The sequence below is a fragment of the Crocodylus porosus genome, unplaced genomic scaffold (assembly GCF_001723895.1).
Source record: "Crocodylus porosus isolate Cpor-Errol unplaced genomic scaffold, CroPor_comp1, whole genome shotgun sequence".
NCBI lineage: Eukaryota > Metazoa > Chordata > Crocodylia > Crocodylidae > Crocodylus > Crocodylus porosus.
The window spans coordinates 104557834-104582000 of NW_017728947.1; the positions used below are offsets into that span (position 1 = coordinate 104557834).

The 24167-nt window shown below is 42.1% G+C and overlaps 1 protein-coding gene across 2 annotated transcripts in view; it reads right to left on the reverse strand.

Moving 5' to 3' along the window:
* BRF1 (BRF1, RNA polymerase III transcription initiation factor subunit) overlaps nucleotides 1-24167 on the reverse strand; it is a 249905-nt gene that overhangs the window by 97023 nt on the left and 128715 nt on the right. For both annotated transcript variants that reach the window (XM_019550818.1, XM_019550819.1), the window contains 4 exons: nucleotides 20655-20781; nucleotides 16375-16414; nucleotides 16193-16285; nucleotides 15088-15366 (listed from right to left, as the gene is read on the reverse strand). In XM_019550818.1, coding sequence (XP_019406363.1) covers nucleotides 15088-15366; nucleotides 16193-16285; nucleotides 16375-16414; nucleotides 20655-20781 — 539 coding nt within the window. The remainder of the gene's footprint in view (nucleotides 1-15087; nucleotides 15367-16192; nucleotides 16286-16374; nucleotides 16415-20654; nucleotides 20782-24167) is intronic.

Genomic DNA, 24167 nt, shown 5'->3' on the forward strand with positions numbered 1-24167 from the left:
GCAGCCCTGATATGCCAGGGCCTTGCCCGTGCCATTGCCCTTCACTCCCCAACCATAGTCCCTCACCCCTGCCAGTGCCCCTCACTCCCAAACCACAATCCCCTGGGTCCTAACTAGTGCCCCTCATTCCCCAACCACAACCCCCCCACCCCTGCTAGTGCCACTCACTCCCCACCCAAAGCCCTCACCCCCCAGCCCTATAAGAGGAGACCCCTAGCAGGGATCTGGGTTTTACCGCATTTTTCCATGGTGAACTGAAAACCTGGATCCCTGCTGATCACCATGTCCACCAGTGCCCAAAAGTCCCAGCTTCTGTGGCAGGCAACTCCTCCTAAGCCATACCCCCTCAATTTTTAGTTGCCTGCTGGTAAGCTGTATGTTTGACACCCCAGTTTTATGAAAACTGTCTCCAACGACGTGACAGACATGGAAAAAACAAAAATGAGCTGTACCTGAAGCAGCAGCATGTTACTTTGACTCAGGCACTTCAGCAGGGCTTTTTGGTGCTTTTAGCTAAAGTTGATTCAATAAGCTGTTAGATAAAAACACCAAAAAAAAAAAAAAGACCCACTGAAGTGCCCTATCTGTACAGATGCTGGAAAGGCCAGGTACAACTAAGATGCTGCCTTTTCTAGGGATCTGCTAGGCTGGGAGGGACAGAGGCGAGTGTGCTGAGTTTAAAGTGCTATTCTTTGGGTTGTTTTCCATGCCTGCAAGCAGCCCAAAAGACAGAAGAGTCTTCTCTGCCCAGGACAGTACTTCCATTACTAGAAAAGCTTCAGTCTTTGACTGCTCCCTGCTTCTAAGATAAACACTTATGCCTCAATTATAAGCCTGCCTCTCATATTCCCTCTCAACACCATAACTGCCTACAACATGGCATCTTGCACCTTTTGCTCATGCCACAGTCCTAGATAGGGCATGAGCAAGGTGGCCATGTTTTGGTTTTCTGTTCAGGCACACCCAATAACAGAGTGACACCTAAAAAACAAACTGCTGAGATGAATGGGTCTTCCTTTAACTGTCAATGCAAGGAAATTCTTCTGTTCATCTAGTCATCTTCTTTTTTCCTAGCTAGCCAACCCAGTAAGTCTCTACCCAGATGTTCTAATATGACTAACAGATTTTGATACATACCAAAAAAGAGAGGAACAGATATATATTTATTGAGGATATGAAAAGTTTATAAGGCTACAATGAAATCCCAACATCCTCAAAATAACAGAATTCCCACTGCCTCTAACAGAGCTGAGATTTCACACCCGATACCTACCATGAGTCTACAATGTGTTCTCATTTATACCAATGCGGTAGATCTCAAGCAACAGCTGGCCCTCCCAAGAGGCCCTTCCTACAACATGTTTTGTAGTGTACAGATTTAGAAAAAAGCCAAAACCTTTAAAACTGTACATCAAGAGGTTCTGCTCATTTTTGGTTTAAATCGTCTATGCCACTGAATGCAATTAAGTCTTAATTCTATTCAGACGTGCTAGACCCTTACTTAACTTCAGTATTATAAAGGCAGGTAGAAGGTCAAAAATGATGACTCATTCCATGTGTAATAAAGAAATATGATTCAGACTGATTAATGGTTCTGTACTATGCATCCATTTTACTTTAAAGCAGTCACTGTAGTATTGAAGTTGTTTTTCTTTATTTAATTGGGTGAAAAGTCTCTCTCACTGAGCTCATCACGATCAACCTACACGGCATCAGATAACACACACTATTATAGCAACAATTCTCAGATATATGGCTATACGTTCCTACACATTCCTGCCTGATAAATACCGATTTCACACGTGGCTGCATATCGGTTCCTGAGCTACGCAGGTCGGAAGCACGATGGCTGAAGGGAGCTGTGTGGAGTTGGCAGAAGCATGAGGGTAGGCACACACTCTGGCAGCCAGCGGTAACAGCTGTGCCTGCCACCAGTTCTGCTGGAAGAGGGAAGGAGGGAGTGATAGCCAGGGTTTCCCACCCATGCACTGATCCTGGGTCTTGCTTGGCAGCTCTCATCCTTGTATCAGTCCTGTTTAGCAAATATGGGGATAACATCAAGCGCCCATTCGCTGGGGATCCGACATGGAGGAGTGTGTTAGCACTCTCTCAGAATGCTGCATTTCACACAGTAGATTCAAGAAAGCTGAAGTCAGGTGCCTCTTCCTGGCACTGAGGAAGGAATCAATGACTTGGGAAGGTATTCGGCCTTTGTTCCAAAAGAACTTTATGAGTCAGTGAATAAGCACCTTCCAGCAAAAAACAACTTGACGGCGAGCCAAGACTGGGGCACAAGTCCGTACCTATAAACAACACCAACTGGAGTGCCAATAAATGAAACACTACTAGGATCTATTTGCAAGGCTGCAAAGCCAAGGATCAGCCCCCCTGCATGCACAGAAGTTTAACTCTTCAAATGTTTCTTGGGGGCTCTGTAGCCCTTACCCCGTCGCAGTAAGGGCACGGAGATCAAACATAAAGCCTAAATCACTTGGTGTGCCAAGACCTGACTAAAATAATCCTTTGGCTGTCCAAGGGTCATAAGAGCAGACTAAAGAAGTTCATATTTTACTACAAGATAAGGTCAGAGTTGATTACTATAACCTAGCTCCTATTTCAACTCTAAGGCATCTAAGTGGCACTTACCCATCTTTTAGGCCTCTGAGTCCCTAAACAGGATCCTGTTCCCCCTCATAAAACTGCCAAAATCCCAGTAAGATGTCCAGATTCATCAAGTGCCTCCCCCATAGCCTGAAAAATTGCCACCACCACCTTGCTTAACCTAAGCCTCAAACAGCCTCTGCACATGGTGTTTCTTCAGCTAAGGATGTGAGGACTCGTGCCTATTCCCAGATGAAAAAGGATTACAACAGAGTGTAAGTGGAATTAGGTGCCAGGGCGGCTATACTGGATTATTTCTGAGTATGCCCAGTAGATGCCTGCTTGCCATGCTGGTTATATTACCTAATGGCTAAACAATGAAAAATGCATATACAGTCTTGGCAGAAAGGACCAGGTACTCTACAACTATCCTAACCAAAGGACTATGGTCATACTCCCCCTCTTCCTTGCTCTCTGGACTGTTAACACATATACATTAGACAGTCATTAATTAAAAAACAGAAATAATCCTAGCAGCAGGGGCCACAACCAAGGACTCCTCCCTCCCAGCTAAAATATCCTCTTCACTGGGCTACAAAAGCATCTCCTGGCCCCACAACCTTTGCACCCCTTTCCACCCAGTGGATCAGCTTCAATAGGATGGATGGAGGATGCTCTCAGACCTGCTCTTCCACTGTTTAGTAACAAGGCCACTATCCTGGGAAAAAGAAGATGCAATTTCAAGCCCTCTCAGGTGAAGAAGGCCTAGACCCCAAAGTCTCCTATTTTGTAAAGGAGAGCCTTAAGCTCCGAGCCAATTATACAAAAGGTGATCACTGCTACCACCAGTCATCCCTTCTTTACGCTGAAATCAATGCTGCTGTCCATCAGTTAAACACACTGACAAATGTCTCCTCTCTGTGAGCAGAATCCCAACAAAACACCTCTTTCTCTTAGCAAGTCAGACCAAGCTAGATCCTGACATGATGGAAACACTGAGAGAATGGGAAACTACATGTACATCACACTGGGAGGAACAGGGTCATTCTCTGAGGACATGCTAGAGATTAACTACTTAGGAAACAGGAGACCTAAGTGCCTTAGACGTAGAACAGGATCACTCTCCTGAGCCTTGACGCATCAGTTTGAGGAAAGAAGGAGCCAACTTAGTGAATTGAGACACAAAACAGAATCTGGGCTTACACGTCCATGTAACTGACAATATTAATGGCTCTTAAAATTAAACTTCAAAATAAGGGAGATCTTTAGATTTTGTATTATTTTTCAGCCACTAACAAACTGGACAAAGTTTTTCATGGGTCCCGTTTCTGTTAAGAAAGTTTTTCATGGGTCCTGGATCTGTTAAGTAGAAAAATAAAAGTCCTTTGTTTGCTATTTTTTCTTAACTTGATAGAACTGGTACCCAAGAGCTAATACAGAACCTTTCTGGAAGAGGCATCCTCACCAACCTATAAACTTTCCACAACTGGACATTAGTTTTGATCATGCTTTAGCCAGAAAAGAATTGGGCTAATGTTTCAATAGCTTTATTGCATCCGCAGAACAGAAAGTAAATGTAATAAACACTTTTTATTTTTGTTACTGAATATGCCCTGAAAACGGATCTGTTCAAACAGAAGATGCCATTTTATACAGTTGCTTTATCATCAGATATTTGTCAATATATCACTGCAAATGTTCTGTCAGAGGAAAAACTGCTTTTAAAAGAAGACAGTTAAAAGTTTAAATCTAATCCCTATGATGAACACCAGCAGCTAGGTTTCATATGATGTACACTACTCATTTAAAAAAAAGACATAAAACTGAAGAACAATTTCAACAAAACACTATGCTTTGTGAGGCGAGCATGAAATTGAAACAGACAAGAAACTTTAATGTGATGGAAAGAAAGAATTGGGGACATCTGTACAGAGAATAAGTCATAACTAGCATGAGAAATTATCAATCAAATGCTAGTGATGTGCCATCTTCCAGCATTTCAATTACTATTCAGTCCATACTATAAAAAGTTGTTTGCAATGAAAGTGATGTGATAAATCTATAGATTTTTATGGCTCCCACTGATAATTAACACAGCTTCTGCATATGGACTTCACTCTTTTAAATACAGACCTATTTCAAACAAGTACCGGTTTAATAATGTCCCAGACATTCTTCCATGCTCAAAATACCTCAACATAAAATTTTCTATTTCAAGGAAGATTCTTGAATTATCCAGTATGAAGCTTTTAAAGATTAGAAGGTTTTATGCAAAATATGTGAAACTCACATTAAAGCAATGAACTTTTGCTTAAAAGCAACGTGATTTTTTAAATAAGAAAATTAACAATTGACTCTTCTCTTCCCTTTATCATCCCGAAGTTCCCCATTGCTCTAAAATAAGCACAATTCATATTTTTTTGGAACTGGACTTCAAGTACTAATTTTACTCCCTGTTCTTGGGAAGCTGTGACGATAACAACCTTACACTGTTGTACTGTTCTGAGGCACCATAGTTTTAACGGCTCCCAAAAGCACCAGGACACCTTCCTAGCTCCAACACCTAAATGGAGATGTGATTAACTCTCCTCACATCCAGCCCTCAAAAATATAGCCCCACTCAAATGCCTGGGTAACGGGCAGCAGAGTAAATGCCTACATGGGCAATCCTACGGTCAGAAATGGGAGAGTGGATGAGCGTGGGAGGACCGTGTGAAGTGGAGCTGTGCTGAACCAGCAGCAGTCTCTTGACTCCTTGATGCACCAAGATAAGGGGTGGTGTGGGAAGCTCTTCAGGCACTGGCACTATAGCAGGGACAACTGACTATAGCTTTCTGATGCACCAAACTTGGCAGAGATAGTGGGCTCCTCCTCCCACCCAAGCACCTTCTCTTGCAGCCCTACCCCTCTCTGCCCAGAATGCAAGCCTCTTCCTCCACCAGACCCAAGTACAACCCCTCCTAATCACCTACCTGCTTATTGCCAAACCTTGCTCAACCCTTTCACCCACACACAAAACCACACACAAAACCTCTACTCTGTCATGTGCCCCAGGTCTGCATTCATCCCTCAGCCTCCCAAGGCCCTCCCCCAAAGCCACAGCTATTCATTCAAACTCTGGCTCACCACATTTTTACAGTGTCTAAACAGCTCCTCGAGGAAGCAGACCGGCAGCATCAAAAGTAGCTGATGGATCTCCGCCAGCAAGCTAATCTTTGCATGTCTAAAAACAGTTATTATGAATACAGAGAATAATTCTTTATGGGTCTAATTTTAAAATTACAAAGAGGAGCCTACGCCTGAGATATTATCAGAATATGTCCATTTGAGATGTATGTGGGCATGGAACAAAGAAAGCAAAAACAGAGCATAGATTTGATTAGGTCTGTAGTTCTTAGGTAACAGGACCCAAAGATGGGAGGAAATGCAATTCATATCTCAAAAGGGGGCAGTTAAACATCCTTCCTGTGCTGTCATTAGTAAATCTGTGACAAAAAAATGACATTGAAATTTTAACTGACCCCTGAAAAGTTATTGAGCTAAATTTGGAGACTAAATTCAATCATTAAAGTGTGAAACAGGAAGATCTGATTCTTGCTCTAAGGGCAAATCTCAAGGCAGCTCTAACTAACAAGCTGCAGGTTACTTTATTATATAGACATTGGAAACAACCCATGTTTCTTTCTATATTAAATGTAATAAACCACAACTTGAAAATCAGGTGAGAGATAGAGAAGCGATCTCCAACTTAAAGATGCTATTCAAACACTGTGCATTGCATTTAATGAAAACAACAGGAACACTATGCTGACACTGAAAACAGTATTTCATTTTGATAGGAGTTCCTGCATTTAACAATACATGAATTACATAGTAATACAGATTTTTATATTTTGATTTTAACAATAAATTAGAGGTCTACATAAGCAGCACAATCAATTATTCACTTGTTGCTATATAACTGGTGTGGTTTGGCCGCAGAGAATTGTCATCCTTCCTTCTCATCTGTGAGTAAATCATATTCAGCGTTTAAGAACTAGTAAATACAATGAAACATTATACCTTTCCAGGTACTATACTGTTTCTTATTGGGACCTACCTCCCAAGCATTTCTTCTTGTTCCCAGTTTTCTCTCTTGCACTAACAGCATTATTTACTTTTCCTTATTTCATAATCACTCTCTTATATCCACTATAAAAATCCATAAATATCTAGGGTTTTCATCACAGAAAACCACCTCTACAGCCTTACGTATATAACTTTAGTTTTGATTTGAAACTGAAACTTCATCTTAATTTGGGCGAGAACTGTATGGAACAATGAAATGACATAAATACTGCAATTCCTTATATGAAAAAACACCAGTATCTTTAATGAAATTTGGCAATAAGAATCAAGAGAAGTCACCTCCATGTCACTGCAACTGGATGTCTGTGGACAACTAGCAATTATTCCACAGGCCACAGTCAGGAGCTCTGACTTGCCCTAAGTCTACCCATGCCACACAAACCACCCCCCACAAAACTATCCCACTTAATATAGAGAGAATCTTAACCAACCTAAAAGCAGATTTTATCTGTCAGTTTCTGCTGCTTAGCACCACTTTAATTAATGGACCCAAAAAACTCCATGAGCTGCGTTTCCAATGGCATTAAATGAGCTTCATTTAAAAACAAATTTTAAATAGAAAACCTGAAGCCTAGAGAAGCCTCACGTTGACAGGGCACTCTGATTCCAGATCAAAGAGTAGTTCTATGTTTAGGCACCTCGACTGCAGTTCCTCATAGAATAAAAAAAAGACATTTAATTATCCTACTGTTACCTGAAGAAAAGAACGTAATAAATGAACTCAGTTATTTGATTTTTCTACTCTACTGCTCCCAAACACATAGAGTAATAAAATCCAGTTTTCTAAATTAAATTTACATTGTCAACAACAAACTGTCAGCAGTAATAATCCCTATCTATGAAAGTAAAAAAAACAATTTTTATTTAATAGAAACACTATAGTAGCTAAAAATACTTGACTCCCACCACGCAAAGTTGGTTGTTTTATACTAACCATCTATGGGCTGAGTCCTGAAAACTGCTAATCAGCAGAGCAGTCATACTCAAAGCCTCCAACCCACAAACATGCAAGGATTGTTACCGTGACAGGCCCTTTGATTTTAATTAATCTATTAATACAAAGTCATTAAGCACATGTGCATTAGCAAAAATACTGTGCAAGTAAGTCCTTCAGGGAGAATCTGTGTTGTGCATTTTACAAGCAAAATCCAAATTACTGAACAAAATCTGTTACATAAAAAATAAATTCACACCAAAATAATCCAACATTATATAATCAGTAACCAACATAAATTGGCTGCATCTGATTTCTTATTATGTAACAATTACCCACAGCAACTAAACATGTATGAGCCACACCAAAACGAACTAGTTGAACCAAGGATGATTTCAGCCTTTTCAGAGGCAGATGCAGAATGCCCAAGATACTTGCTAGCACTGCACATTGATTTATTGTTCATCATTTTAAACCCCAAGTAGTTTAGTCCTGCAAATACTGACTGCACTATATTACCTTCTTTCAAGGGCAAGGACTGTGACTTCTTGACCTAGGTTAATAAGTCTTTATTCACAATAAAACCTGAGACCATGAAGGCTCTCCGAATTGAGCTGGGGCCTATACACTTGACATTTCAGATAACATGATGAATTGTATAAATAACAATACACGAAGCAGTAAGAGTTTCATCCAAATCTGATATGGCAACATAAGCTCCATATATTTTCATTTTCTACAATTCTCTAATGAACAATTCTGGTTTTTAATTACATTTTTCAATGAGAGATTTTTCTTCTCTTTTGGCAGAAAGGGAAGACATGAATGTTCCTTGTGAAAGCCAATGTTTCTACTGACCCAAATGATCCTCAGCAGAGATTGCCGGAACGGGAAGAGGAGAAAACTGTATAACCCACAAGCTAAAACTGAGCTATTTAGGCATTTACAGATGTGCTCTAGGAGGCTTGGGGGGGGGTGGACTTTAATTAGTGCAGCTCTGAGAGCTGTGCTAATTAAAAGTGCCTGGAGCATCGTGTGTATCAGCGTTCCCGTACTGAAAAATGGTGGGAGGATGCTTTGAACTAAAGCTTAAACAAGCTTTAGTTTAAAAGTGTCCCACTGTCATTTTTCAGCACGGGGACGCTGATACACGTGACACTGGAGTCGGCTGGAGAGTGGTAATTTCCACGCTCCAGCAGACCTGACTGAGTCTGCTCCAACGTGCTGGAGTTACAGCGTCTCTGAGCAGCCTCCCTGCATGTGTATAAGTGCCCTCTGAGTTTCTTCCCCTTAATCTGCCTCCTGTGGTGGCAGGATAGGGCAGCATCCTAATCCCTTTGTTTGCTCCTTCCCTCAGTGCTCCCCCTGTACTCTTGCACACTTGCTCTTCTAAATAACCCTTACAGAAGTGTACAGGAGTAACACCAGAGCACCAGCCCAGTTGAAAGCTTTCCTAATGCAGCCTGACACAGGGAAATGCTGGTGCTGGGGCCCTGTTGTCATCCCCTGCCCCCACCTCACCCCCATATTCAAAACCCTCTCCAACCTGGGATGCTCTGAGCAATGGCTGCCACATTAAATGGGAAAGCACTTCTACAGCTGCCCCTTCAGCCACTTTCTTCTTGACCAGCAAGGACTGAAGAGATAAGAGGACAAGAGAGAGAGCATGCACGTGCGTGTGAGCAAGAGGGATAAAGCTGCCTCTGCCCTTTCTCCCTAAGCAGAGCAAGCATTTAATGAGGCCTTAAAAAACTTATACGAGCCTTCTCCTTGAAGAGCAGATAGGAAGCCCTGACATTACTCAATTTGAAAATAAATTTGATTTTTATGGAGGGTTTTTCATCACAAAAATCCGGAGACAGAAAGGGCGTATTTTCCATTACTGAATCCAATGCTGGGACAATTCAGAATTAGAGCTAGGCTGGAAATGCATCTCCCACCTTGAGAAAGTTTTTTTAAATGCTTCCCATTCCCCATCAAGACTAAAGTATCTAGAGTATCCAGGCACTCAGTTGGTGGGGCAGATGGGAGGCTTGACCCCTGCCCCTTTGCCCCCGCACACCTTGACCCCTTCCATCAGTCCAGCCCTACCGTTTGCTGCCTGTTGCCCCCACAGCCTTAGGTCCCCTGTCCCCCGTCTCCCTGCTGCTGCAATCTCTGTTCCCCCACCTGTGCCCCCCCCTTCTCCCCTTTCCCCCCACCACTTACCCTTAGTCCACCAGGTCCAGTCCCTGCTGCAACCCAGGGCATGATGCTTAAGTTTGCTCTGGCCCCAGCCTGGCCCTGTAGCAGTGGCGGCGGCAACTTGGAAATGGCACAACTGTCCCTGCTGCTACAGGGCCAGAGCAAACACGTGCTCTGTGCCGCAGGCCACAGTGGAGACACAGCCTGCCGGAGGCAGACCTAAGGAAAGTGGTAGGGGAAGGAGTGGGCAAATGGTGGGGACAGTGACTATGCGGTAGGGGGGAGATGGAGAGAAAGGGGAAAGTGGGCTGGGGGCTGAGTCTGTGGGAGGTGGCGGGCAGCAGAGGCTGCAGGGGCGAGAGGCAAGGGGGCACAGGCACTGAGAGGCAGGTACCAGCTGTGGCTCTTGCCCTGACCATGGGTCAGGCTGGAGCCAGGGCCGATGCCTGCCCCAGCTGGTTCATACTCAGTTCCAAAAAGAGGGGCTCCCCCACCACCCACAATTAAAAACAGTGAAAAAAACCTTGTCTTGGTTTCGAGTATATACAGTATATTCAGCTTTTCCCCCCCTCATAAACCAACCTCTTTGATAGCCATTTACCCCCATGAAATACCCGTATGTTTATATTAACATTCCAATACTTAAGTGAATGTTAGAGTCTCAACAAATACATGCATGTAAAAAGATGTACTTTCATGCTTTTAGGGTAAATTTATACACATGCATGTAAAGGTACACAGGATTTCAGTGAGAATGACACACATTGTTAAGTAAGAAAATCATGTCATCTGTAATTTATACCAAGGACTACAGGTACAGAAAATTGCATGTAAAACAGCTGGTGGTCTCACATTACCATGCTGGCTGCAGCAAGATCTTCACATCTCATTAACAACATAATGAAGGCTCAATCACAGATACAATAGTCTATCAAGACAGCCAAATTTATGAGCCAGGGAAGGCTAGATTTGAAAGGTTTGCTTGCAAGATATTCATCACCCACTTCTTAAAAACTGTAAAGACACAAGTCCTTCCACCAAAAATATTTTCCAGTACGATAGTGGCACGTGAAGAATACGTTAAAGACCAAATGCTTCATGTGATTTGCCTGTGTTGCATGGATACTTAACAAGTACACACTTCTATACTTTCAACAGGTGCTTAAAACTGTAAAACAGGAAAGCACTTTCAAGGCAGAGCAAAAAAGGACGACTGGTGAGGACTGGGACGTGCTCGTTCAAGCAGGTGACAATGAGTACAGCATATATCATATAATTAGGGTCTAAATTTAGCTGCATTATTTTTCATGTGTAAGTAATTATAATTTAATAGCACTTCATAATGTTTCATTACTTTTAATTACTGATAGAATTTTTAAAAGTTTTTTTAAATGGTTTCCCTTTTGGCGTATTTACTCAGAAGGTAAGAAAAAGACAAGGAAAGTAAAGAAACAAAACGAAAACTGCAAAAAGAGGGAGTCAACACTAACTACCACGTCAATTGTTTATGCGGGGGAGAGGCACGCAGGCAAAGCTCACTCTCGTGTCCTCTGAAGTCAGCAGAAAGCTTCTCCGACTCAGCTGAGTGCTGGATCGGGTCCACTGTACAAGTGAGGGCACAGATACAAAGGGGAACAGATGTTCATGAGCAATCTGTAACGGGGAACACAAAAGCTTCACCATGGACTTTTTTGTTTTAAATCTATCTGCAACAATAGAGTTACCTGAGCGCAGAAACACAAGACGGTACATGCAAGTGATTCCTGATTTACAAAGATGCTTACAGTAAGGAGAACATGCAGTTGCATGTTCCCTCCCACTCCACATCGACTATTTGAGAATGTTGTCCTAAAATACTGCGTAAATCCAATCTAAACTAAGCCTAAAAAACCAACTAGCACACCCAGGGAAACATGTATAACTTCATCCCACAGTTTAAACTCCTGTTCCCCCTCTACCTTGGCTACTTTCAGAGATTTTCCTTGGTTTCACCCTTAGCCAAAATCAGGTTTATGAGAACTGATTTTTAAGGCAAGATTAGACGAGTTAGCTGTGCATAGCATAGTTAAGTGACAAAAGGAGGACAAAGATAACAGGCTACAGAAGTCTGAAGGGCACAAACACCAAAGATGATGATAAATTATTTAGGGTGGTACAAGGGGACATAAGGAATGAGAAAAAATTCACGACGAAAAATTTTCACTGAATTCCAGGAAATCTCCCTTGAGACCAGGGTCTAGGGTATTTGATTATAACAATCTCTCAAGAAAGATGGTACCAGCCCTACTTTAAGGGGAGAAAGTGAGATTTAAAACTTAGAATGAACACAATTCTAGACAACGGCCTGGTAGGGAGACCCCTGCATTTCGGAAAAACAAACAGGGTGATCTACAGGACCTTCTCCATCTGACATTTGTGATCTCATCATTTACCATGCCTGAAAACACTTAAAACAAGCACGCTGCTCAAATGCCTCTCCTAATTTTAATATTTTTAGAGAAAACATGCTCTAACATTGCTGATTCAGAGCACTCTCCTGCCTCGGTCTCATTAATGCAGAACCTTGCATGTCCTCTCTGTGCTGCAAATTCACTCAGATACTATGTTTTACATAAAACAGGTTTGTACACAGACTGCACTGCCACAAACTGCAGCTCAGGGGAAAACATATTAAATGCTCTTCAATAATTAAGCATTCCACTTAAGCCCTGTCTAAACAATTGGTTTCTGGGAAATCTACCTCTGCTGGAGTAGGCATAGCCCGAAGGTGGGAGATTTCCATGAAGACATAAGCACTGGCCTTCACAATGCAACCATGTGAGGTCTTCAGCCAATGTATTCACACCATATACAAACACGAAAGCCAGGCCCCACCATTTCTCTGACCAGCTTTCATATACCCAATGCAACAGTAACATGCAGAGAGTACTTCACAGCATATCATCCTGAGCCAGATCCCAATACCTGTATCTACCAGATTCTCCTTCTAGTTTCACTGTACAAAGAAAACAGAGCATTTCATTTCTGCAATATGCCCACACAACTATAAAAAAAGGGCCCAGATTTCACCTGAAGGGTACAATCAACAAAGGTACAGTGGTTCGATTCCTTCCTCAATGCGCCTGAATGTTGGCACACAAAATTTTGAAATAAAACTATGGTCAGTGAGAACTGGTACTATATAATCCAACAAAAATTCACATAGTAGTGAGGAGAGAACCAGGCACCATCCACTTTGGGCAAAGAGAGAACTGACCTAGCTTTTTAGCCTGCAATGCACAGACAAGCTGTTCTGAGTCCTATTAAGAGAAGGCAGCTCATTATAACAACATTTTCCGGTAACGTATACGGCCACCAGAAATCAGTGATCATTTCATCATTAAACACAGCCTATTCCATGTGTAGACCTCAAGAATATTCCATAACTACAATACAATGCACTGAGGACTCCACCACTGCTCCCAAGTTGTGCAGTAAATCCATCTCTAAAGTACAGAAAGGCATGGTTAGCATGTCCATAGAGCACAGCAGTCTCTTTCCTTTTTTAAATCATAAGTACTTGACTAAAATATACAGATTTTACTAAAAGTCTTATCTTGGATAAATTCATTTTCCGTGTACTGTATAAAAGCATGTATTCCACTGCTAAGCTAGTTTTCTTTTTTTTTAAATTGATTAAAGCAATCAAACTGAACCAAAATAAGAAATCTTAGGCAGACCCGAATGCTAAAACCAAAGTAACAGATGTATACACTCAATCCTTTACTTCATACTGGTTATTCTAGATAAAGGAAATGGATACCCATTTGAATCCCCATCACAAAAGAGTCGGTATTTTTCAGATGCATCTGTTTTATACAAGCAGGTATACAGATTAGATCCATCTTTAAGCTCATTCAGTCCTTGGTCTCTCCATTAAAATTGCAAACAACAGTGCAAACAAAGAACATGGGTTTTTTTCATTATATGGACACATCCAGTGGAAACTGGACTGATAATACCGAACTCATTTTTCACAGGTCTTGACCATCTATCAGTTGGCAACCATTTTCAATCACTAATGACCCCTGCTGGATGTGAACGACTAATGTTGAGGACAAAGTCTGCCTCCCTTCCCCCTCACCCACCAATTTTAATAACAGTTCTGTTGCTTTATGACTTAGCTTTTGACTAATAAGAGGAAATAAATAATGCTCCTGGGTAGATGCTGTTTTGTGACATGAGCAGTGAAACGGTATAAGCTGGTGTCACGCATCAGTCAGATAAGGAGTTTTGGAGCATCCCCTACCTTTAAAGAGTTGCACATACTTATTATAGCAGAGTACATTAAGATCCAGTAGGTTCTAATGTAGATACCGACTGACTCTGTTGACTACACAGATTCAAAGACAGATAAGCTTTGTGGAAAGTAAACTTATTACACCAGAGATAAGAATGAGATTCTTTCCAGATAAGCTCAGGGGCATGAAGAAAAAAGAAAAATTCCACATAGTTTTTGGCTTACGTAAAAAAAAGCTTGAGTCACTGGCTATTTGCAGCAGCCCAGGGTGACTCCTGCAAAAGTGGAATCTTCACTTGATCAATGCTGCCCTTGGTGTTCATTTCAATGCAACGTTATAAAAAGGTTTCTGGGATCAAAGAAAAGGACTGCCCAGAAATCCCTATCAAGCAAAAACATACGTTGAATTATTTTGTATGCCAAGCATTTGGAATATTTGCAACTTTGCAGACCGCAGAAGAATAAATGAAGTACAACAGACTGATTCTTGACCAACAGAAAAAGGACACAGCCTGCACCTTTTGGTACTCCAATACAGTTCCCCCTGGAAAATGTTTCCCCTATACTAATATATAAGATTTTAGTGTCTAGTCATTAATTCAAAAAGAAGTCACTTGCTTCAATTCATTACTTGGACTTATAGGAGAAAACAACATGAAAAAATGATGGCAACACCTGACTATCTCTATCAGCTGCCATATAAACGTACCATCAGTTACCATAGCAGCATACATTTATTTTAATATTTTTAAAGTATGAGGCTCTACTCCTCTTAAGACAGGGGTTTCCTGCACCTTTCTGAGAAGCAGCTGGTACCGGCCAGTTAACCAGTCAGACCACTGGTCTGATTCAGTCTTGTGGTTCCTATAACCTTTCAATTTCATAGAAGTCCTATCTCACATCCCAGTCTTCCCAGGACCAACTTCTGTACATTAAACATCACATAACAGCTTGTACTTACTGGGCTCTCGCTCCTTTGTGGATATACAGTCTTTTATGGACTCTGTTATTCCAAGGCTAGCTGCAGTAGGGAGTGGGCCAAGCAAGGATTCCAGCGCAGGCGGTCTTACAGGAGATGCGTTCCCATTTCTGCATTCTCCATCTTCATTTGTCTTTAATCTGTCTTTGTCAAGAATTCCATTACAAAAGTCCTTGTTTAAATGATTAGCAGCTGCTTCCAGTTCTTCATCTTCTACCTCCTCCTCTCCAAATACGCTAGAAGTATTATCTTCTACAGAATCTGTAAGAAAAAAAATTAAATCATTTCATACCATCTGTTACCAAAGCAAGATAACTGGAGAAAGGAACTCACTTAAAGAACAAAAATCTTCAGAGAACAATCTGTAGAAGAAACAGACAATATTTCAGAACATTGTATGAATATATGGAATTTCCAGACACACTTTAAATTCATTACCTGGGCTATTAAAATATATTTCTTGTGAATACAGTAATCATTTAAAATTGATTGCACTGTGTTATCACAATACTGCAAGCAAGCAGGTCTAGCAATAGCAGCCAACTACTTATCAGGATAATTAAAGATAAAATTCAACTAACAAAGAGTTCTTTACAAAGCCTTTTGCACCACCTCTTCGTAGAATAAGTGGCACAAAGGCCCTTCATTCAATTGTCACTGGATTAGGGCAAATTTTGTGTAAAAATGGACCAACTTTAGTGACAACGCCGCCCTTACGAAATTGTAACAGGAATATGTCAGGTTTATAGTCCTTTACACTGTCAAAATAATAAAATATTTTTAAAAAATAGTTCACCAAAATCCGAAGCAGCTCCAATACTGATAAAGTTGAAGACTGATATTTGAAACAAGGTACTTCATGGGTTGGAACTATGGAGTCCATTCACCAAAAAGTGTCAATACATTTCAGTCTTAACTTAAACTACACTCAATTTTTCACCGTACAGTACATGTACTTTATGAATACTGTATTAACCTAGAAATGCGGCTATGTTTATTACAGAAAAAGGTCACATATAATAGCATGTATCGTACCCTGCTTCCCATTGATATTTTTTAAAGTATTCACGGTATTTTACATGCTTACCATCTTTAGAGTAATTTGCAAATACTCCTTTTGCCTTCGGCCTACTATTTTCCAATTCAATCTCTATTTCATCTTGGTAAATTGATATTTCACCTGTGGTAATTAAACAAAAATAAAGATCAGTAACAATTAATATAATTTGGTGTAAACGAGGCATAGGTTGTAGGGAACATGAGTTGTACCTTCATAATCTTCAAGCTTTTTTGACAGCTCCTTCTCGAGCTGAAAAGAAAAATGAGCAACAGAATGAATTTAAATCTAGTGGTTTGGGTTTTTTTTTTTAATATTTGTAACTCTATCGAGACACACATTTGAAAAAAAGTGCAAAGCAGATTCCCTCTCCCAACAAATCTGTAATCCAGCATTGACAAAACAGATAAATAAAAAACAAGTTTCCAAACACCATGTGAAATGAAGTACTCTATATCCCAAACTGACATTTCAAAAAAGACCTTTCACACCTGCAAAACTGAACTTCCCACTTCATCTAAGCACAGCTCAGACACACCAGTTGTCACTCCATGATTCGCAGGAGGCAGGATAGATATGCAATTTTATAGACTAACTAAATAAGATATAGGTTTCATAGTTAGTAGGGTTGGAAGGGACCTGAGCAGATCAACCTGTCTAGGTCCAATTGTAGCCTATTCCTTCCGTCTAGCGTGCCCACATCCCCCCCACATCTTAGTGCTGTCAGCAAATCTAAACAGTGTGCTTTTTACCCCCTCGTCCAAGTCACTGATGAAGAAGTTGAACAGTGTGGGCCTGAGGACCGAGCCCTGTGGGACCCCACTGCCCACATCCCTCCAGGTCGAAAGTGACCCATCCATCACCACTCTCTGGGTGCGGCCCTCCAGCCAGTTGGCGACCCAATTGATTGTGTGGGTGTTAACACCACAGTCCCCCAGTTTCTTAATGAGAACAGGGTGAGAGACATTGTCTAAGGCCTTCCAAAAGTCCAGGAAGACGATGTCCACTGCTACCCCTGCAACTATGGATTTGGTGACCTGGTCGTAGAAGACCACCAGGTTGGTCTGACAGGACCTGCCACTAATGAACCCCTGTTGGTTGCCCCTAAGCATAATCTCCCCTGCTGGCCCCTCGTGGACATGTGCCAGGATAATTCTCTCAAAAAGCTTGCCCAGGATTGAGGTAAGACTAACTGGCCTATAGTTTCATGGGTCCTCCATCCTCCCCTTTTTGAAGATGGGAACCACGCTGGCCCTCTTCCAGTCCTCTGGCCCCACACCAGAGCACCACGAGTGCTCGTAAAGCCGTACCAGGGGTCCTGCAATGACCTCAGCCAATTCCCTCAGCACTCTGGGGTAATCATCCGGACCAGCTGATTTGAATACATCCAGCCCCTCCAGAAGTTCCCTAACTAGTTCCTCACTGACCCTTGGCCTAGGTGCGCCTCCCCTGGGGCATGAGGGGGGCCCAGATGGAGGGGTGGTTGATCCGGTCCCTGCTCAGGAAAATGGAGGAAAAGAAGTCATTAAATAGGTTAGCTTTGTCGTCTGGTGTGACAACCAAATTTCCTAGCATGTCTTGCAGGGGCCCCACGTTACCTGGTACCTTCTTTTTGCCCCCTACGTATTTAAAAAAGTACTTCCTGTTGTCCTCGATCCAGGAAGCTAGTCCCAGTTCCATCTCTGCCTTGGCCTTCCTGATCCGCTCCCCTGCATCCCCAAGCAACTGCAGTATAGTCCTCCCTGGTGATGACCCCTCCCTTCCATTGGGTACGTGCCTCACTTTTAGCTAGAAGACATTCCCGGATGCTTTTGATGAGCCATGGGGGCTTTTGTGCCCTCCTACCCCCTTTGATCCATGTTGGGATTACTTCCCTTTGGGCTTGGAGGATCGTTTCCTTAAGGAGAAATCACTCTTCTTGGACACCTGGCTCCCCTCCCCTCCAGGACCTCGATGCTTCCCCGACTATTCTCCTTAATATATAGAGAGAGCACAAGCTTTTGTGAACCCAGGTGTACTTCATCAGATGTCAGCCATATAGCCTTTGCAAAAGTCTGAGATGCTGGGAGGCTACTTCAATTTCCAGTGCCCGTATGTCCACCATGGAGTTCATGCCATCATGTGGGCAGAGGATCTCAGCTAGCTGCCCTGGTAGGGAAGCTTCTCCAAGACAGTGGGAAGTCTCCTATGGGTATCTCCAGCTACCAGAAGCACAGAGTGAACTTCATGGACCAAAAAAATCGAGCTCAGGAGCAACAATGCAATGTTAACCATCATTTCAGGATGATTTAGACTAGTATTACAGATGTCCATGTTTGAACAGGGAATCTCTCCCTCAGAACCCAGCTGCAATATCCCTTTATGAAAAATACTGCAGTACGCTCTAGTAGTCTGAAGCAGTGGTCCACAATACTGCAAAGTTTCATTCAAACGGTATTTTTACAAACTATTACTACTAAATACAGTAGTTTTAGACGAGCTGCTTCTGCAGAAAAATAGTAAGTCTGCATTTGTAATTTTATGTAATTGTATTCATTTCACTCTGGCAGGAAAGTGACACAAATTCAGCATATGACCAGATGTATGGTAGGAAGAAGCAGCAAGTCCTCGTTTCAGCTGAGTCAAATCAGCATAAAGCTGAAGTAACTTCATCATATGCAGTTATGTATGTAAGCAGAATTTGGTTCACCCTTCCCTGTTTAATACAAATTATCAAGATAAGAAGTGTGCTGTAGCCTGTCTTGAGAATTTGATATGAAGCACATAGTTTCAGCTGATTCTCCAAAGTACTGAACACCCACAGAGAGTAAACAGGTATACTCTGAAACTTTGGGGAAAAATCAAACCACTGATGTAGGGTTCAGATTATAAAAGTTTCTCTCACTCGTATATCAAAGGTGTCTAACATCACACTTGAAAACCCTAAATAGAAAAAAAGAACACAAATTCTGATCTTGAGCACTAGGTTTCAACAACCAACCTTAACTGTACTCCAGAGTCTCCCAATATAATCAGAATATAGGAGTTAGACTCTATCACCTGTGTGTGCAGGAGTTAGAGCAGGAAAAGGGTTACCCCACTTATATATAGGCAAGATTCATAGATGGAGACCGATGTTGGAAAAAAATGGCCCACAATGGGCTCCTGAGATATTCCCAAGATGACATCTTAACATTTACAATATCACAGAATTTTCATTTTCAATGACTTAGCATTTAAAACCAAATTTATGATTGCTACAAAATATTTTGCTCTTCATTTTACTGTTCAGCCAGTGATTTGTAAAGGAATCAAGCCACCAGTCTTTCAAGTACTGTATGCAGTATAAGAGAAAAATATTATACAGCCTGATTTAACACTAATATTTTTTTTGTACGTTGCTCACAAAATTCTAGGCAATGGGCACGTCTACATGAGATGCTGATTGCGCAATAGCCCAATACTACTGAACAGTAGCGTCGTGTGACAAAAACCGTGATGCAACGCTACCGCGTAGTTGTATTAGGCTACTGCACAGCAGTGTCACAAAAAAGAGTGTTCACTGGCACTACTATGCAGCACTCGAGTTACTGCACATTAATTTAGTACTTGTCCATACATGTACTAAATAAATGCACAGTAATCACAGCATAGAAGCCTCTCATATAGATATGGCCAATGTCATGTCTCCTACAAGAACAAAACTTGCAAGATCTTCGATACAAGTGATGAGCAAACACCTTTCCAACCTCGACCTTTTTTTTTTCTTAAGTGAAACGGAAAAGTAAACGTATCTTATACAAAACAAATAAGAATATCAAGCAACTACTTCTGGTTAACATGCAACAAGTTCAGCCTAGCTTGCCAGGAAAGGCCCCAGTTTTGTAAGGAAGAAGACACTTGACATTGCAATGAAAGGAAGAAGGCACGGTAAAAGAGAGACAAATGCCCAGCAGGGAAGCAGGCAGCAATTATGCAAGAAAAGCAGTTGTCAGTGCCACGTTCAGCATAAGAAACCGCCATCCATGTACTTGTACCACTTCTAAAATAGGGGTGAAAATTAAGCGCGAGGTACTGAGCCCTCATCCTCAGAAAATAAATACTCTTGCAAAGCACAAACAGCGGGTGCCATCCTTCTTAACCACCAACCACACTGGCCCTCTCCCCAGGTCCTATAGTGACCAAAATTGGACCTAGTTTGGTCCTTCACCCATGGTCACCAAAGTTACTGTTAACAGATACCTGCATGAGTCTCCCTGTTTGACAAGAGTCAGTGAAAATCTTGTGGATACAACCTCACTGCACTTTGGATTCGACTGTCTCTAGGTAGTAAAGAATAAAATCATTTTTGGCCAGGGCACCATAGCTGTTACTCCCACCCTCCCTATGAGAAGCTTCTAGTAGAAAAAGGTACAGCTGGACAGCCATGAACTAACTCTATTCAGTTCAGGTGGAGGGGAGGAGAAAGACTGAACTGCAGAGATCCAAATACCAAAGAGAGATCAGACGTCACCTGCTGCATCTTTAGTTTTCTTTGACCAGCTGTAAACGAAGGAGGATCACATTCCCCTTCCAAATCAATCTTCATAAATTCATCTATCGTGAGCTGACTTGTTGGGGTATCTTCAAATTCCGTGAGCCTAACACCACACACAAAATCAAAATGCACAGTATTTTACCATCTCTTTTAGAACATTATTTTAAATAAATATATATACACTTTACAAAACTTGGCAAAATGTTAACTTAAAGAATAAACACACCTTTAGAGACCTGGGCTCAAGTGCGGATTGGTTTCAAATGGTCACATTTACTCCTAAATAAATATTTATTCACGCTGCAACATTACCTAGTCATACGGTACAGTCTGTAAGGAAACACAAGCTTTCGCCAAGATTCTGGTCCACCTCTGTGGGTCAGTTCTGTGACAGACTGGTAAAAACACTGCTAAGAAACATAGGCGGTTCCTGACTGACTCAAATCAGCATGATCAATCTTGCTTTCATGATCAACAAACAGAAATGTACCCAGTTGCCAAAAATAAGATATGTATTTGTCAATACAGCCTAGGAACTAATTTAAACGTATGCTTAATGCATCTAAGCAAGATTCAAAATAACATCATTCAACAGGTTCTGGAGGGGGAAAAAGATCTAAAAAAAATCCCATGCCAAGGACAAACTACAGCTGAGTAAAGGGATCTTTTGTACCCTGTATACATGGCATATGTGAATACTTATAATTGTATGTAAGAAAAAGTAATAATATAATTAGCATGTATTCAGCGATTGTAATTTAAAAGCTCTCCCAATATGAGAGCTATAACTGGCTCCACAAGTTTTCTCCATTTTTAGTACAGGGAATCTCTGTGAAAATCGACAGAATCTTTCAAAAGAAAATAAACTTAATCAGCAGCATTTTCATCCATTAACGTGGGCATTTTATAAGGGTGGCTAAGAATTATTGCATTCAGTTTTACAGCTGGAGAAACTGAGAGGGAAATGTTAAACACAGCTGTTTGGAAAACTTGTCAGAATGAGTTTCTGACAGAAAATGCCCTTTTCACAAAAATCTAAATTATCTGCAGGAAAACTGAAAGGAAGGCTCCTGGCAAGGGGTGAGAATGAAAGCGACAAGTGCCTGCCAGGTAGCAGCAGCAGCCAGCTCTGAAAGCACGGGTGGAATAGATGTCACTTTTGTGCCACCATGAAATCTTCATGGCGACACAAAGACCGAGCAGATGTCCATGCCCCTGGCCGTGCCATAAATGGCCGAATTTGTGGCCATGACACAGGTGGTATCGCTTTGTGCTGCTTTATTGTGGCAGACGCCTGTTAAGTTTATGGTGGGAGAGCACAGTTAGCCAGAAGCTGCCTGCACTCTCCAGTTATACCAGTTATACCCTTCCTGGGGCTTCAGGGGCCCAAACCTGCACAGCCCAGCAATCCCCATTCTCAGGGCATGCAAGATGAGGGTCCTAAAGCCCCAGACTGGCCCAGTTCCCCTGTTCGGGATTCCCCGGGTGCCTGTTGACTTTCTGATTCAGTCCCAGGGCAGCAACAACTAAGCAGCTGACTGGCAACCTCAACCCCAGGACCACATCAGTCCTACTTGCTCTGGCACAATTTCCAGGACGTGTCTCTGAACCGAAGAAACCTTGGAAATTCCCATGTCACCCATTGTCCTGAAAGATCCGCAGGCAGAAAAACAGAGGACCTATGTTTCTCCCAATGAGGCAAATTCCCTTTTGCATCCTAACTGGACAAATTCATGCATTAAATATTTCATTGGTACTAATGCTGAGAGGCTGTAATCAGAAACAGAGCCCTGTTGGTCTAAATACTTTATAAAGATGGACATGGTCCCTGATGTAAAGTAACAACAAAAGGCTCCGGACTTCCAAGTTGTTCTAGAACTTGTGTCACTTGCAAATCAAGGGAAGTGATTCTTCCACTCTAGTCAGCACCCGTGAGGCCTCGCCTGGAGTACTGTGTCCAGTGTTGGGTCCCACACTTCCAATCCGACGATAGAGTGGAAAGAGTGAAGATGAGAGCAACAAAAATTATTAGAATCATTGAAAACATGACTTATGAGGAAAGGAAGAAAGAACTAGAGTGATTTAATCTGGAGAGAAAAGAGAGGGGGTATTTGATAACAATCTTCAAATACCTAGAGGGGGTACGGAGGTAAATTTTTCTCTGCAACTGTAGGGAACAGGACTAGAAGCAATGGACTCAAGATGCAGCAGAAGAAATTTAGGCTGGAGATTAGAAGGAACTTTCTGACTGTGAGGAAAGTTACCTAGAGAAAGTGTGGAATCTCTATCCTAGGAAATTTTCAAAAGCAGCTTGGACAGACATTTGGCTGGGATGGTTTAGCCAGGGGCAATACTGCCTTAAGCAGGGAGCTGGACTAGATGACTCTGTGAGCTCCCTTTCAGGCCTGCTTTCCAATGATCTTATGAACCTGCAGCTTACCAGCAAAGTCACTCTGGGGGTAATAAAGCAACTTTCAGAGCAGCAGTTTTATATAGCAGGCACATTACCCATAGTTACTGGGCTCGACATCTAGTTAAGAGGAGGTCTTAAGAGCGTCTGGCCTGGGTTTAGTACTGTTTAACATCTTCATTAATGATCTGAGCAATGGGACTGAGTGAGTACTTAGCGAATTTGGGAATAACACCAAATGAGGTAGAGTTGCAGACACTCTGGAGATTAAGACTACAAGGAGTATATCTACACATGCAATTAATGCAAAGCAATAAATTCTAGAGTGGTTTGAGCCAAAGTAAATTATTCCCGGGCACAGCATCTACACATGTGCCTGGGACAGCAGCAATTTGAGCCAGGGCAGAGCAGTTTATGCTGGGGTCACTCCTGCCCTGCTCTGCCACAGGTTCCAGGTGGCGGCACTGGGCACTGCCGGAGCTGGCTGGGGCATGAGGATGCTGTACACATGTAGAGCCGAGTGGTTAGGCACTAGTAGGAGGCTGGCCCCCAGATGACTCGGCTGACCGGGTACAATTTAAGCCCATGGTCAGTGTCAACATATGTGTTTAATCACAGTAAATTACTCTGCCATAAGATAGTACTGTCAGGGAAAAATACTATCTTACTGCAGCACAAATTAGTTTACTGTGGCCTAATAGCGTCACATGTGTAGATAATGACATTTTACTCAGCAGCAAATTAGTCTCCTCCACAGTAACACACACAAGTAGGCATGGCCGAGGAAAGGCTGAAAGAACTAACATTATTTAGTCTGGAGAAGAGAGGGCTAAGGGAGAATTTGTAAGTAGTCTTCTAATACTTACTTCTAATACAGTGGACATGGTCTTCCTGGACTTTCGGAAGGCCTTCGACACTGTCTCTCACCCCCTTCTCATTTAGAAACTGGGGGACTGTGGTGTCGACACCCACACAGTCAACTGGGTCGCCAACTGGCTGGAGGGCCACACCCAGAGAGTAGTAGTGGAGGGTCATTTTTGACCTGGAGGGATGTGGGCAGTGGGGTCCCCCAGGGCTCG